At 44.8% G+C, this 16849-nt stretch overlaps 1 protein-coding gene across 6 annotated transcripts in view; it reads right to left on the reverse strand.

The window, feature by feature from the left end:
* The window catches only part of Tulp4 (TUB like protein 4), a 226818-nt gene that overhangs the window by 14626 nt on the left and 195343 nt on the right, over positions 1–16849 (reverse strand). For all 6 annotated transcript variants that reach the window (XR_003301286.2, XR_003301285.2, XM_026393843.2 and 3 more), the window contains 3 exons: positions 5177–5401; positions 3883–4117; positions 319–463 (listed from right to left, as the gene is read on the reverse strand). Coding sequence is in view for 4 of the 6 variants with exons in the window: in XM_026393843.2 (XP_026249628.1) it covers positions 319–463; positions 3883–4117; positions 5177–5401 (605 nt within the window). In the remaining 2 variants the exon portion in view is untranslated. The remainder of the gene's footprint in view (positions 1–318; positions 464–3882; positions 4118–5176; positions 5402–16849) is intronic.

Genomic DNA, 16849 nt, shown 5'->3' on the forward strand with positions numbered 1-16849 from the left:
ATTTTTTTAAAATTTATTTTTTAGTTGTAGATGGACACAATATCTTTATTTATTTTTATGTGGTGCTGAGGATTGAACCCAGTGCCTCACATGTGTGAGGCAAGTATTCTACCACTGAGCTATAGCCCCTGCCCTAAAAAAGTTTATTTGAGCAAAAAATGTTCTTGAACTGGGCAGCATTCTGGATCAAAGATGGTTCAGAATATGCCCCTAGTGTCAGATTCAATGGGACTCATTTGCTAGCACAAACACATTTCTGTCCAGAGCTTAAAAAAAAAGGCGTGGGGGGCGGGGGGGCACCATGAAGACTGAGATTACCTTGGGAGTTTGGGTGACTTGCTAGCTCTGGAAATCTTGGGAGATTTCTTGGCAGCCCAGTCGTCACTCAGCTCAATGTCACTGGAGTCCGAGCAATTGCAGCTGTCAATCACAGTAGAAATCAAGCTGTTTCCATAGATCTCATCTGCAAGATACCAATTTAAGGGAAGCTAAATCAATTAGACTTTAACAATGATCCCTGCATCAACCAGGGGATAGACTGGCAGATACAGACCAACAGGAGCCTTCCTAGGTCGTAAGCAGGTTCCCAGGGAGGCAGTCAGGGAGCTTTCGCTTGGCATGGGTTTCTGAGCTGGCTCGAAGTTCCAACAAGCCAGGTGGTTCTCCATGTGTCATGAGGCACAACAGCGAAGCCATTTTGTTTCCAACTTTCAGTTCAGTGAACAGTGCCAGACTATTTTGTATATTCCTTGGGGCATTAAAATACCATGTCATTTTGACAATGGCAGAAAAAAAATTTCCTAATTCTGCTTAGAAAATAGCATAAAAATGTCAAAGGAAAAAATACTAAGCTCCTTTCTATTTCAGTCTTTAAACCTAAAGTAATGGCCTGGAGAGTCAGTCAGTCCTAATCCAACAGAATTAGGACCTTATAAAAAGAGAAAGAGCAAGGTCTCTTTTTAATGCACAAGGACCAAGGACAGGCTGTGTGAACACACAGAGAATTCTGGCAGCTGTCCAAAAAGCAGGAAGAGCTCTCCCTGGAACTACCTGTGACAACACCCTGATCTTGGGACTTCTCACCCTCCATAATTGTGTGAACCAATTCTGCTAATAAATCACATACACACAGAGGATGAATTTTGTTTCTCTAAAGAACCCTGATTAATCCTGATTTTGGTATTGGGAAGTGAGTGCTGCCGTAGTGAATAGTGGAATAAACGAAAGAAGCTTTGCAACTCGTAATGGGTAGAGGCTGGAAGGTTTTGAGGCGCAGCAGAAACACAAATATAAAGGGCAGTTCTGACAGTTTGGGACTCAATGCTTATAACCTCATTTAACTTTAATTATCCCCTAAAAGTCCTATCAAATACACTCACACTGGAGGTTAGAACTTCACATGTGAATTTGGGGGAGAGTGCACACAGTTCGGTCCATAGCAAGTTCTGATAAAGATTCCTTTTGAAAAATCTGTGAATTTTCACTAAAAAATATACTTGGAGAACATTTACAACAATAGATCACAAACTTCAGTGCATAAAAATCACTGAGAACCCACAGTGAGCAGGAACTTATATTAAATAAGTCTCCCTGGTGGTCTGCATGGAGATGGCCCATGGACAACATTTTGAGAAACAATGATGCATAGGCTTGGAAGAGTTAATTTGCTTCTCAAGAAGAAAAATTCTTGGCTTTTCAAAGTCAGGAATCATTTCCTTCTCTGAGCTAATTTATATATACCATTCAGTTGGCAATTAGTCACATTGTGCCTTGTAACACAGCTTCTATTTTTGTCATGAGGTATTTAAATCTTGATTTCTTTACTGAACTTTTCAAGTGTTTGTCTTGTCTCGCAGAAGGGTTTACAAACTCCTTAAAAACAGAGATAATCCTGGGCCTTCTCCGTTATCTAGGAGACTAAAGGACCTCATACAAAATAGGCACTGTTGACTGGTTTGCTAAACAACTTATAATTCTTTAATTATAAAAATAAAACATGGCAATCCCCAAAGGATTGTTAGCAATTGGTCAGTCTCTTTGGTATGAGCTGACAAATGTCAGCACTAGGGGAAAGCAGGCCTTTGGGTAATGAAGTCAGGCTTTAAGCAAGTCTGGCCTTAGGAGGCTGCAGCCTTGGTGCCCACATACCCCCTCCTGTCCCCTCTGTAGTGGGAAGACAGTTCTTCAGGAGTACCCTATGATTTCAGCATAGGTTTTATGGAGTCCCATCCAGAGGAAGGGCCTTAGATACTCACAGCGCAGGCTCTGTTTGGGACTCGTTCTCTGTACCCCTTCCCCAGGCACCTCCAATTAGTGTCAGCTTTCCTTCTCCCTTTCCTGAAACCATGCTAACATCTTCTGTTCTCTTTTCTATCTTCCCTCTCCCTCCTTCCTATATGCCTCCTCCCCCACAGCCCCAAATTTTTCTACTTGCTTTCTGTTCCTAGTACTAGTTTGTTACATAAGTCAAAAAACAGGAAAAAAAAATGCATATCTAATATTTTAAAGTAGAGATTCATTGCTTTTGAATTTATACAGTAACACTGGTAGGAGAATGTTCCCAATGATGCTGAGCAAATAACGTGCAGCGGACAGGTAGAGCAACTGCGTAAAACATCAGCATGGGAAAGCGAGGTTTAGGGTGAACAAGCCCACTGCTTTGTGATATAGGGTCATGCACATGTCACAGCAGCTTTAGGGATGTAATGACAGACAAAGGATAACCTGATGGGCAGGACAGTGAACTAGTGTAAGGAAGTAGGGACAATAAAGTATAAACTAATAAAAACAGATTCAATCCAATAGTGTTGTATCAAGGTCAACCACTTGGGAAGCTCTGGGGGACAAAAAGATGACTCAGTTCCCTCCCTTGGGTCCTCAGGATTTGATGGGCAAAGCCTCTGAAGCACGATGACTACAGTGTGCTGAGCAGGTCTCCTCAGCCCATGATCAGGGATGGTACCAAGGACAATGCTGTTCACTCTGTGGTGGGTGTCAGGTAATGTCTCACAGAAGGCAGCACATTGAGCTGCAGGTACTGATGGGTACGCAGACATTGGGCTAGCATTAAGTGGCACCAAACACCAAAGTACCTTCTTACAAGAGCATCACAGTCTAGGATCTGAGAGAGAGGGAGGCAAGAGTATCCTTAACACATTAACCAAGCAATGAGGACCAGCACAGGAGGGAGTCTGTACAAGGGTAGAGTGATCCATCATGTTAAAGATTTTATGGACAAGCAGGAAATTTTCACTGGTAACTAGCTAAAAAGCAGTTAATGGCATATCAGTGAAGGACAGAGGCAGAAGGCCAGGGACAGGGCTGAAGACTTCAAGTATTCTTCTTCTCCTTTCTTTCCTTCTTTCTTCTTCTTCTTCTTCTTCTTTTTTTTTTTTTTTGCAGCGCTGGGGATAGAACCCAGGGCCTCATGCATGCTAGGTAAATGCTCTGTCTCTGAGCCACACCCCTGGCCCTGAAAAGATAAATTATCTCACCTACCCAAGGAGGGCAGGGACATGGCCCATTACTATTTTCAAACCACCTCAATATGACATTAGGGCACTCATGAATGCTTGGTCTATAATTGAAAGGGGAGGCTCTCCCTGCTAGAAGCTGGGTCAGCCTTCCCTTCTCTCAGAGCTGGTTTTCTCTACCATGGCCCCAACTCCATCATGCCTTATACAACATTATTAACCTATCAGAAAGTACATTTAGAAAACTGTCACTTAAATAGGATTTTAGGAATGTAGGAGCTTCAGGGATATTCCACGCTAGCCAACTCAGGCTCACTTCACAAAAGGCATTCTTTTGGCATGGGTTGTAAGTAATCACATTCCATAACCACAGGGGAACAAGGGCTCAGTCCCTCAGCAAGGGTCCCACCTGTCTTGCTGTCTGTCCGCGGGTCCATGATGACAAACTCTGGCCGTAGCTTGCTGATACGCCGCCCCTTCAGGATGGGCACGAGCCCGCCCAGGTACTCCAGATAGAGGGTGTAGCACGGGCCGCCCACCTCCGGGTCGTCCTCTGTGCGCTTCATGGTGCAGTGCAGCCGCTCATTGCCTGCTGAGGGGTAGCTGACAAAGTCTCGCATGTTGTTGGGGTCTGGAATTGGGGGCTAGAGGCAGGACACAGGCAGAAAAGGAAAGAGCTGGGACTCCGGAGACTCACACAGAGAACAGAGAAGGCGTGGGCACATCAGGTAGCTTGGGAAAGGTTAACTATGTGTTATGGAACAGCAACTCACAATTTGTGGGTGCTCATCACACAACACCTAAGCTAGGATCCCACTTGAGACAATTAAATCAGAACCTCTGGGGGTAAGACTGGTTAGGTTGTTTCCTAATATGATACAATACAGCAATGTTGAAAACTGCTGGTGTGGAATCAATGGAAAACATCTAGGAAAAAAAAAATCATGAAAGATTCTAAAACTCTGATGTATCAGTAAAAAAAAGCACCCAACAAATCAATCTGATACTCAGAAGTAGAGATAAAATATAGAAAAGGACCTAGGATACTGAGGACCTGCCCGAGTAGCAGGTTTATAGTCACATGCTGCCTTTATAGTTTCTGGAGGCACAGTCAGTATGAAAGACGGCAGGCGGCTGTATTGGGCCAGGGATCAGGGTAGCGGGGACTCTCCCTCCAGCACAGCAGAGAGGAGAGCAGGCCTAAATTTTGACTGGGTCCAATCCTGCCTCTTCCCTAACTAGCTGTGGGGCAAGTTACTTCACTTCTGTCAGTTTCTTTCTTGGTTTCTCAAGTGGGAACAATGTCAGATTCTGTTTGGAAGTCAGGATGGAACAAAACTGATTTTCACAAAGGGTGGTACAAATCTAGTATATAGTTAGTGCTAAATAAACACTTGCTCCTTTGATCATCAGGGACGACAGGGAGTCAAGCTGGGAATACCAGCATGGACATGAGAGAGGTGAAACTACCATACAAGGCAAAGCTCACTTGGATACTCAGGGAAGTACATGCAGACATGGAAGGACATGGCGCAACTCTGCAGAGTCACACTTGAGCCATTTTTGGACACTCTGGTGAAGCTGGGAGCCCTGTGCATCTTTTCTGATGCCCTCCCCCATCTCTCCTGTCCCTATCCTCCTCTTGGTGAGCAGTGGGTGGCAGAGAGGTGAGGATGGAGAATGGGGAGGGCAGAAGGCTGTACCTTGATGGTGGGGATGAAGGCAGTGGAGAGGTAGGAGCAGAGGCGGGGGGGCAGGGTCAGCTTGCTGACATCCTTGTCTTCTCGCAGGGTGCTGGCGATGGCCTGCTGGCACAGCAGCTGTAGGCTGGACACCCGGTGTTCCACTCGAACCACATACAGGGCTGGTCCTGAGGCCATCAGCAGCCGCGAGTCCCTGTGGCCCCAGCAGATGGAGATGATGGGGCGCTGCAGGCAATGAGAAGAAGACAGTGCTTAAGCTTTTGCTCTTCTGGTGAACAATAGACATCATGTCCAGTGTTCTCAGTAAAATAAAGTGAGCTGACAGTATTGAGAATATTGGTTTTAAGAGCATAATAAAGAATATTAAATACCATATTATGAAAATTGAGCATTTTAATTGAAAAGGAATGAGATCTTTAGGCCAGAGCACAAATAAAGGACTCGAATAATTTTATATTTTTCTGTACAAGCACTGTCTTGTTTAATTTGGTGCCATAAATCCTAACAGCTCTATATAATGGCCCTTCTACTAGCCAGGGCAATCACCCCAGGATGTAGTCATCCATATTCCGTACTGAAGTGCTTGCAGGTCATCAGAATCCCCAAATTACCCAGTGTTGTTTCCCATAGCTCAGGGAGGTGGTGGGTAGGTAGATCTGAAGGCTCTTTCCGTCCATCCCAACAGGCAGCATTTCAGAGTCAACTCAACACTGGACTTGGGGGGCCTGGGCATGTGAACTGGGGAATATTTCCCAGTCAAAGCCTCTTAATTTTCTCAGGAGACAACTGGGAGCACTGTGAGAATTAAAGGACATGGTGGTACCATGGTGCTTCTGGGACCCATCACAATCTACAACCCAGGTATTATTCACTGCTAATCTCCAAGTGACTGGGCAGGGAGGCAAGGGGAAAAGCTCTATGGAAAAGGGAGAGGTGGCAGGGAGAGAGTTCCTGTGGTAGCCTTGCCAGGCGTTTATGGCCATGATTTTTTTCAAAAGGCATGCTGAAATCCAAATATGTATGTTAGAAATGTCTTGAACTGAAAACCCCCAAAACTCAGGGGTGCCATTAGCCAGGCAGGGAAGAAAGAGGTAGAGAGCTGTGATGGAGAAGCAGCGAGAAATGTGTTCATTCCCATCCAAACAGATGGAGCACTAATTTAATGAAGTCTCCAGGGGGTTCAGAAACCAGAAATGGGAATACCAGATCTTTTATATGAATGACAGATAGGAACAGAATTCACAACACTTTAGTGACAAACATCAAAATAAAAGAACACATGAAGACACTTCCTTAAAATAACCTCCAGGGTCAGCTAATCCTGGTTTCAACTTCAAAGCAAAATGCAAGGCTGAGGATAACTCATCTTGCATTTCCATCTGTGAGGCCAGGCAGTCCCAGGATGGGACAAGATTAACAGCCAACACCCCCAACTCCCTAAGGAGGACTGAGTGATTGCTGGCTGTGGACCTAGAACCCAAGTCTGGGGGTTTCTGAAGCATGTTCAAGCTGGGCCTCCTCATGAGATGATCCTACCCAGAGGGCAGACCCCATAACAGGGGACTGTGAGCTCACAGCAAGGCACAACCACTGCTGAAAACCAGGACACCAACACAAAAAATACAAAAAAAGTCTCCGGCACCATCAGCTCTGTAATTGCAGGTTAGAACAGAGGCCCTATCAGCACCAGCACCAAAATCTGAACCCAGGACCTCCCTACTACATGATATACACACACCCTACCACTGAGGTACATCTCCAGCCCTCATGCTTAATTTTTTTTTATTTACTTTTTTTTTAATATTTATTTTTTAGTTCTCGGCGGACACAACATCTTTGTTGGTATGTGGTGCTGAGGATTGAACCCGGGCCGCACACATGCCAGGGGAGCACGCTACCGCTTGAGCCACATCCCCAGCCCCCTCATGCTTAATTTGAAAGGCAAACTGCTGCCTCTTTATTCCTGAACCCCTAAAATAATATTCCGCATAGAGCTCAAGGCATGAAAACAGTCCTCAATCATCACTTGACTCACTGCAGCTGGCTGCAGACATGAAACACTTCTCCAATCTTCCATTCCTCTTTCATCAATTGATCCATCTGACATGCTGGTGGTTACAAAGCAGGAACTGCAGATTTATCCTCCCTTCTCCTAGTTCTGCTTGTCAGAGTAACTATCTCTGTTGAACAGCTGATTATATGTTTTATATAAAATTATCATGGGTAAGTATGTATGTCTTTGTGTCAAGAACTACTAACAGACTCTCAAACTGGATGAAAATCCTGTTACATTTCCACAAATAATCACTTCCCATCATAACAAAAATAACCATGTCTTCAAAACTTACCACATTCCAGTAGCACACAGAGTGCCTGCACATACTCCCTCAGCAGGTCCTCTCAACTCGGCTACACAGGCATTATTAACCCATCTAACACAGGAGGAAAACAAGGCTGAGGAGGCTGGGTAACTCAATCACAGCTCAGGAGTGGGAGAGCTAGGGCTCATCTCACCAGCGGGTGCTGCCTCTGAAGTGTCAGTATACCCACGCTTGGACTAAAGAATGTGCACTGTTTCCTTGCAAAACTCAACTAACTGCCAGTCACAGATGCGGTGATGAGTCCATTATTCTCCCCTAGTCTGTTTTGCTCAGAAACAAACCAAACGATGTCTATGGAAAAAGCAAATGGACAAGAGAACAGACTTTACCAACAGAACATGGACAATGACCTGACTGGTTCACTTATGGCTGAAAATAAGCTGCAGATCATGTGGGCCAGCATGCAAAGACAAATGACTAGGGAGTATTGGTAGATAAACTGGAAATAGCAGAAGGATGATATGCCTGGATGGTGAGGGAGGCAGTGCTATTCCGAACTGGGCATCACACGAATGTGAAAAACAGATCCCTCAGTCAAACAGGAGTGTGAGGTCTTCAAAGATTAAAGGACAGAAACCAGAACCCAGGAAAAAGAGCTGAAATTATTTAGACTGGACAAATAACACCTACAGGGTTTCAAGGGAATCATTATTATCTGGATCAAGGTTACCCCCAAATTCCTCCTTCTAAGAACAGGACATGGATACCAACAGGAATTTAAATTAATTTGGGGTGCAGGACTCATTCATTTATCCAAGTTCGGGATGGTTTACTCCAGCCTGGGGGATACATTAGTTTTTGTAGCCTATACTCCTATGAAATGATAAAGTAGCTAAGAAAGTGTTAATGCCTTTCCTCTTGTGATTTTTAAGGTTGTATCACAAAAACACAGGGAAGAAATTACAGATAATAAAAACTGTCCCTCTAGTGTGAAGATTTCCAGGTATCATCTGTGTGGGGAAAATTAATTCTTGTGGTTACCATTTAGTCAGATGTCAGGCAGCAGGGACATGACCTCTCAGGATCCCCATAAACCTGTCCACAGAAAGTCCCTTTATAACACATTGTCTTTCATTTTCAAAATCACATTTCCCAGCCTGCTAGGCTCATGTTACAAATACGCTGCTGCTTTGGAAGCAGTCAGATTTCAGACACAGGCATCCAGTCTTGACTCGGCAGCCATCATTTTCTGTCACTCTGTCCTCTGGGCTCAGCCATTCTGGCAGAGCACGAGCCCACAGACCTCACCACACAGAGCATCCTTCCTCCTGAGGAATCTCACCTGTTGGGATAAGCTGCTGGAGAGAAATGCACTCCATGTTCCGTTCCAGTAAAACCCTGGGGCATACAAAGGTCCCTCAGACTCATGTTCTAATCCGAAGAGCTGCTATCCGCTAGGAAGAACTAGAAAGCTTGTGGATTTAATCTCTCAAATCACATAAAATGACTGATGGCTAAAACTGTGAAGTTGAAAATGTTAAAATCTTAACTTGTGGGGCAGGGTTTGTAGCTCAACGGTGGAGCACTCACCTAGCACATGTGAGGCACTGGGTTCTATCCTCAGTACCACATAATAAATAAATACCTACATATATACATAAGATAAAGCTACAAAAAGCCCCTTAACTTGTGTAAAGAGGTTCACGTATTTGGTGCATTGGAGGTAAAAGGGCAAAACAAAACAAAAGAAAACAAAAAAGGAGCTGCATCTAAGAGAGTCAGCAAGGTGGACACTGCTGCTCTGCTGGATCCACAGGAGCTACTGCTCACCTGGGAGGATGTGTCATTCACCACGGCAGGTGCGAGGCACAAGGTTAATGGAGAGTCCTCCTGCCCTGCACCTCCCTCTTTGGATGATGATGCTGAGCAATGTAAGCAGTGGGTGTTAGCTTCCTCTCCCTCTCTTCCTCTGGACAGCAGTATGGACTGTACCCCTGAGTGAGTACTTCTCACGCCTTACTATGGCACCCCATCTCCTGCCACCACACAATACATGCCCTGTGTCAACCCAATCATTTATTCATCTATTGCACCACCAACCAGTCATAAAATAAAATATTTGCCAAATGTATACAATGGACCAGATCCATTCTAGGCATTAGGGGAGCAATGCTGAACAAGACAAAATCTACCCCAAGGGGAGCTTACATTCTGGGGTGGTAGAGAGAAAGAAACATCTTAACATGTTTGACAGGGACGACCTGATAATGTCAGTAGTGAGGACAGGGCGGCATAAGGGACTAGAGAAAGAGCGCAGGGAGTAGGCAAGACCGCTCCAAGGAGGTCCTCTGAGCAGAAGCCTGGCTGAGAGGATGGCATGCATCACTGAACTGGCATCAAAAGTTTCCTTCCAATATTACCAATTTTATATCCATTAGAGCAGTTATTCAACAGTTTTGGAAAGATGTAAGAAAAAAGCAGGTGTTCTTTACATATTAAAAATAAGCTGTCTAAGCAGATTAGAGGCAACTACACTGGCCCAAGCCAGGGATAAGGAGGCAGTCCTGGTAAAGACTCCCCAGATGAGAACCAGCTGCCGAGGTGGTAGAGGAGTAGATCCCTGTGGAGGTCAAAGGCCTCCCCGCCCCCTTCTCCCATGCTTTGTTCCTCCTCTGTGGCAACCTATAAAGGGGGTTCTCTGGCAGGAGGAAATGCACAGAGAAGGGGATATTGCAAGTTTACACAAGCACGTGCACAGAATTCACTTCAGAAACCATGGATTCTGAGGAGATGGAGATGATCAACCTGATCTAAACGTGACACGACACAATGCATAAAGAAATATCCCATGGGACCCATTAATATGTACACTACTTATGTTTTTATGTATCAGTTTTAAAAAATGGTGACTGGTCATCATAAAACTGTTGGGTGGAGCCACGGACAATTTTGCATATGAAATCGTAATGATTTGGCCACCAACCAAGTTGTAATAATAAAAGCTGGCTCAGGATTCAGCCAGTCGAGTCTCAGTTTTAAAAGAACACAACCATTCTCCTATTCTCTAAGCAGACCACACCCACGGAAGACTTGCTCACCATTCGCAGCAAACCTGGAACGCCACTGTGACAGCCCTGGGAGAGCAGCCAGTGCTTCTCCTCAACAGAAAGAGGCAGACACATTTTTGGCTAAAGGATTCTCCTTCAGGGGTACCGAAATCTCCAACCATAAATGCAATTTCTCGTTTTCTGTTCCCATAACTTCTTTCTTAAAATTTCTCTGGAGGGCTGGGGTTGTAGCTCAGTGGTACAGTGCTTGCCTAGCACATGTAAGGCACTGGGTTCCATCCTCAGCACATTAAAAAAAAAAAAATCACTGGAACATCTTACTTCAACAACCAAAACTTACAGAATACATGGTGACCCCAAACCAGCCTGTAATGCCAGATGTTCATATAACAAGCAAAAATCCCAGACCCAAATTACTGAGGCCCGCAAATTTCATTCAGTAGTACTAACTCTGAAAATCCATCACCAGATTATCAGATATTCAAGTAGATACAGATGATCAGACCACAGCTGATGAGGTAACTTACAGAATTTTAAACTACAACACATGCAACAAGGAAAGTAACTGATAATAAATTTCCTTGTAAGAGCTTTAGCCACAGGCATTAATGTTACAAGTAAATCAAGAAAATCAATTTTAAAGCCAATACTGCCACATGTTGTACCAGGGAACGGGCTTTGTATGCAGTAGCCTACAATCTAATTAACTTGGAAATAAATTATCCAATCTAAGTTGCATTTAATTCTTTTTATAAGCAGTTCAATAAACTGCCTAACTTCCTTCCTGCTATAAAAATTTCCCTGCCTTTGGACTCCTTGAATAGCACAGCACATATCACACATGGTTTGAGAATCACAGCAGTTAAGAGTTAAGTTGCACATACTGAGTATTGGACTTCATTTTCAAAGGCATATTGTTAGCCTTTATATCAACGCAATATTTTCAATGGTTGCACTAGTTCCTAAATGAAAAAAAAGAATCAATAACTGATTAAGGTGTTGAGATACTGCAGGGACACTCCACTGACGAACGCTGGTCAAGACGCTCTCTTATTCCTGAGCCCAAACAGTTCAGATGCAGGACCCATGTTTCATATGGCAGCTCATGAGAATTTTTGCAAAGGCTAAGGCCATCAAGCCTCTACCACATTCTAGTCTGAGTGAAAGTCAGAAAAATGAGGAAAACATAGGTTCTGACTTGAGCAAAATAAAAGACAGGAAAGCATAATTCATCCTAGAAGCATTAAGCATCCCAAGGGCTCATCAGGAAGAAGGGTCTCAATTCCACAGGCAAATTTAGAAGAGAATGTGACTGGGCTGGTATTGAAGCTTTCCCAGGAAAGACACCTCTGAAGAGGGAGGAGAATGCCAGCGGGAGGCATACCTAAGTCAGAGAGGACAGGGGACTACAAGGCCGAAGGCACTCAGAGTGCTTCAGTCCTGGATTGACAAATATTCAAATATAACAGCCTTATGAACTCAGAAAGAGCTGAGATTCTTACCTTCTCCTACTTACCACCCACTATGGTTTGAATGTGTCCCCCCCAAATTCCTATGTTGCTGGCATTTGGGTGGGGCCTCTGGGAGATACTTGAGATTGGATGAGGTCATGGCCTCATGATGGCATTAATAAGGAAAGGACCCCACCTAACAAACTTGCTCTGTCTTGCCATAGGATGCCCTCTGTCACACAGTGATGTCAGAGAAGGCCCTTACCAGATGCTGAGATGTAGGCAGCATACTCTTGAGCTTCATGGCTTCCAACACTGTGCAGCAAAATGCTTTAGGACTCAAGCATTTTGTTAGAGCAACAGAAAATAGGCTAAGACATTGCCTATTAGGCTACAGATAAAAAGCTAACCTGAGATCTGATTAGAAAGGGCACAAGCCTTCTGGTCTAAACCATCAACAGAAAGACTGAAGAGGACCTATGTTGGCAACTGTCTACCCAACCGCTGAACAAATATTTACAGAGCACCTACTATGTTCTGGCAATGCTCTGGCCATGGAGCCACAACCCTACACAGGGTAACCTCTCCTTCAGTCTCAGATTCGCTAGGACTCCAACATAAATGCTCACGTTGACGTGGGTCGACCGGCTTGCTAGCAGGACGCACACGGGACGCTGGCCGCTTTTTTAAATAAAGCTTTGTTCCCCGCTTAAAAAAAAATAAATAAATGCTCACGTTGCCTCAGCTCTGCTCCACTTCAGCTCCTCCAAGTGCTCACGTCATCTCTTATAACTGTTTCACGTCTAAAACAGGAATCTGACATTTCTAGCCAACCACAGCTTCCTACTCTGCTTTCATCACTTCCTCTTGAACAGGCCTTTCTATGACTTTATGCTTCCTGGTCTCAGGTCATGAAGCATCAAACTATGGATTGGTTGCCCGTTTCCTTACCAGGTTCTGGGTCTTTGTGCTACACTCTGCTTTCCAGTTTCTAATTTAGGCACGTTGTACTTCTGACTTGGGACTGTAGAGAAGGCACGGACAGCACAGACCCTGGCTTTGGAACAGACTGTCCAGCTTCGGCGGGGACTTCACTTCAGCCTGTCATTCCAAGGCTCCTGTGCCATAGTCCCTGTGGCACTGCACTTTTCACTTTTCTTCTGGCTCTTAACTAGTTGGGATGAGAGAAGTTGTCCCATACCAAGTGCTTTGTCCCCTCCTTTCCTTACCAGTCTTTCAGCTCTTTCTGTAGTCTGTCTTTCTGTACCTCGTCTCTAGACTGAAGTGAATAGGATTTGCACCCTTATAAGAGAGGCTAAAGGGTGCTTCTGTCCCTTCAGCTTCAACTTCCTAGCTTTCAAAAACCATAAATATGTTTCTATTATTCATAAACATCCAGTCTAGGGGATTTTGTCAGAGCAGCCTGAACGGACCCAGGTGCCTCACGATCTCAAACCCGTACTTCCCACCCCACCCTGTCTCTGGCTATTCTGCTCCTTTACTTCTCTCTGCACAAAGCTTTATCATTTGTTTGTAAGCATGGTCACACTCAAGGCACCACCCACTTTCCCCTTCTCCAATCCCTGCCACACAGTCTACACAGCTAACACTTCAGTTATATCTGCTGCCTCAACTCCCTCATGAATCATTTTGTCACTCATTCTTTATCTTAGCTACTACAGCTATCCGTCTAGCATCTAGAACAAAGCTTGGCACTAAGATGGTTCAATAAAGATGGACTGATGAAATGAACCAACCTTTTACAATGTGACTGCCATCACCATTATTCTATTGAGAAGACTTGTTGACCTTAAAACCTCCAAATCCAATTTTCTCATGTCTACATTCAACTGTTGTCCTCTTAGTTGACATATTTCCTTTAATGGCTTTTTTATGACATTCCCCTTGCATCTCTTTCTTCCTTCTGCTGCTTGCTAAATGAGGATTATCACTCTACTATTCAAGCTCTGCACTTGGTCATCTGTTCCTCTGTCCTCTCTCTACATTTAATACAAATTCTTTTCTCCAACCATGGTGTCTCTACCCCAGGCTCTACCTGTCTCTTTGATCCCGTCTCCTGCCTGAGTTCTTGCCCCATCTCTCCAATTGCCTTCCAATTACCCCACCCAGACACCTGGCGGGACTGCTGGCTGAAAGCTTCTGCCTCTGGAGCCAGCACCCTCCTCCTCCTGGGTGGCAAGGAGCCAAGTCTAGTGTCATCTCCCTGAAATCTGCGTCAGCCACTCTATTCCCACTTCCTGGCCTTCTCCCCCATTCCTTCTGGCTGGGATTACATTGCCCCCCTGACAGATCAGCCTTCCCAAAACCCTGCTGTCTTTCCCTTGCTCATAAAACAAAAATTCAAAGACAACAAAGTCTAAACCTCTTGGCCAGTGCTGCTGTCTGAATGTGTCCTTCCAAAACAAAACCAAATTCCCACTGCTGTGGTAATAAAAGGCGAGGCCTTTGGGGAACAGATTAAATCATAGGAAATGGATAGAATTAGCATCCTTATAAAGGAGGCTGAAGGGTGCTACCTCCCTACTCTGTCCCTCCAGTCCTGTGAGGCACTGAACCTGCACTTCTTGATTTTGGACTTCCTAGTCTCCAAAAAAACATGAGAAATAAATTTCTATTATTTACAAACTACCAAGACTAGGGGATTTTCTTATGGCAGTCTGAATGGACCAAGATGCCAGACACTCAAGACCTCACACATCTGTCCTACAGCACATGTAATCTTACTTCCTGTTGTTGCTCTTCTTCTAACCTATGCCAGAGTTAAACTATACTCTATTTCTCAAAGTAATTTATTACTATTTTTTTTAGAGAAATCATACTATAATTGCCAGTAGCTGAAGAAACTAGGGGATAATACAAATAGCAAAGAATCTTATGTTATCTGACTCTGGGAACTCACTAAGCAATGCATAGCAACAAAAATGGGTAGTCCTGAGGCTCAGCCACCTACTGAACCACTGCTTATTGAGACTCTACCACAAGCCAGGTGTGGTTCTAGGCACCTGAAGGACAGTGGCAGATAAGACACACAAAGTTGCTTCACATGGGTCCCTTATATTCTAGTGGGATGAAACAACTACTCAGGAAATAAAATTGAAGAATTTCAGATTCTGATACATGCTAAGACAGAAACAGCCCAACAAAATAGAACGCGGCTGTGGAGTGGAGTATCGTGGGGAAGATACTATGCAAAGCCTCTCCTGGGAGGTGAGACTCAAGCTCAGACTGAGGGTGAAGAGGAGTCAGTTTTTAGAAAGGCCAGGTTAGCAGCCAGAGGAAGCCTCTAGGATGGCACAGCCACAGGACATCTGCTACCTGAGGATGAGCAGGACGCATCTGACAGGCAAGATAGGCAAGGCAGAGGGTGTGCATGGCCTGGTGACAGTTTACAGGAGGAAGTCTCTAAGGAGTTTCAAGTAGGGCTGACATGCTGAACAGAAAACCTGCAGGGGGTGTGAGGTGAGAGTTCTCAAACAGTACCTCTTCTAGATGAAAATCGCTGATCATGCGGGTCTTCTAATGTAGTAAATTCACTCTTTTAAAAAAAATGTATTGCCTTAATTCATGGTGTAAGCAACTGCTCTGTGTTCAGCAGAAACATGTGAATATAGCTACAGCCCTGGCATGAAGGCTGCCGTTGTTCAAGTGGCTCTTTCACTCAAAGATACCCTAATATTGACAGAAGGCTTAGTGTGCATAAGACATCGTGCAGGAACCACGAATGAGACAGGACCCTGCTGTCATGGCCTTGAAACAGACGAAGAAATAATGACACCTTTGAGGAACATCACTACAACTAAAAGGACAGGGTGCTGTGGGGTCTGCAGCATGATGCCTCCTCTCAGACAGAAGCACAGGCAGAGTGGCCAGGTGGTGAGTGGGGAGCAGTGTGCCTACAGAGGGAACAGCAAGGTGCAAGTGGAGGAAAGTGAGCTCCGGCACGACTGAGGAGCACAGGATGAGGGCCAGCTTGTGGAGGTCAGTTAGATCCCAAGAGACTCTGACGTGGCTGCCAATGGAAGAGTGGCCCAGGAGGGAAGGTGAGAGGGAGGGGCTGGGACAGAGTGGTGGCTGGCGGAGAAACAAGGTATAGACACTGAGTTATCTAGGAGGTAAAATGCAAAGGTGAGTCAGGATGACCTGGCCTGCGGCTGGAGCTGCGCATGATGGGGCGTGACCCAGAAGGAAGAGGAGCTGTCTGTGTGGGGGAATGCCCCGAGGGCTGGACGTGATGGTAGTGAGTGCTGGACTGTCAACAGGTGTGTGAGTGAGCAACGGGGTCTATACGGGCCGCTTTCTAGGATCCACCCTTTATAAAGACAGTACCTAAGGTGCTGGGGAGGTGGCTCACTGGAAGAGTGCTCGTCTGGCACGTGTGAGGCACTGGGTTTGATCCTCAGCACCATATAAAAATAAATAAAATAAAGGTACTGTGTCCACCTATGACTACAAAAATAGTAAAAAAAAAAAAAAGAAAGAAAGAAAGAAAAGAAAAGAAAAGAAAAAAGACAATACTTAAAGCTGTAGGAGTGACTGGAATGGCCTGAGGATGGGTGGGATAAGAGGAGGGACCAGCAGAGCTGGAAAAATATCCACCAAGAACAAGTCTTAGTAAGACTCCTTTTCTCCATGCTACCATAACACCTGGAAATAGTTCTTCAAAATCTAACTTTGTTGTAATTATTTGTCTGCCTTCTTTAACTGGCTTCCAAGCTTAGAAGGAAGGGATGTATCTTCCTTATCTACTCCTAAATAGCAGTCCTGAGAGCTCAGTGCCAGTCACACAGTAGCCCCTCAAAGAGTTTGCAGGAT

The sequence above is a fragment of the Urocitellus parryii genome, chromosome 8, assembly GCF_045843805.1.
Source record: "Urocitellus parryii isolate mUroPar1 chromosome 8, mUroPar1.hap1, whole genome shotgun sequence".
NCBI classification, from domain to species: Eukaryota; Metazoa; Chordata; class Mammalia; order Rodentia; family Sciuridae; genus Urocitellus; species Urocitellus parryii.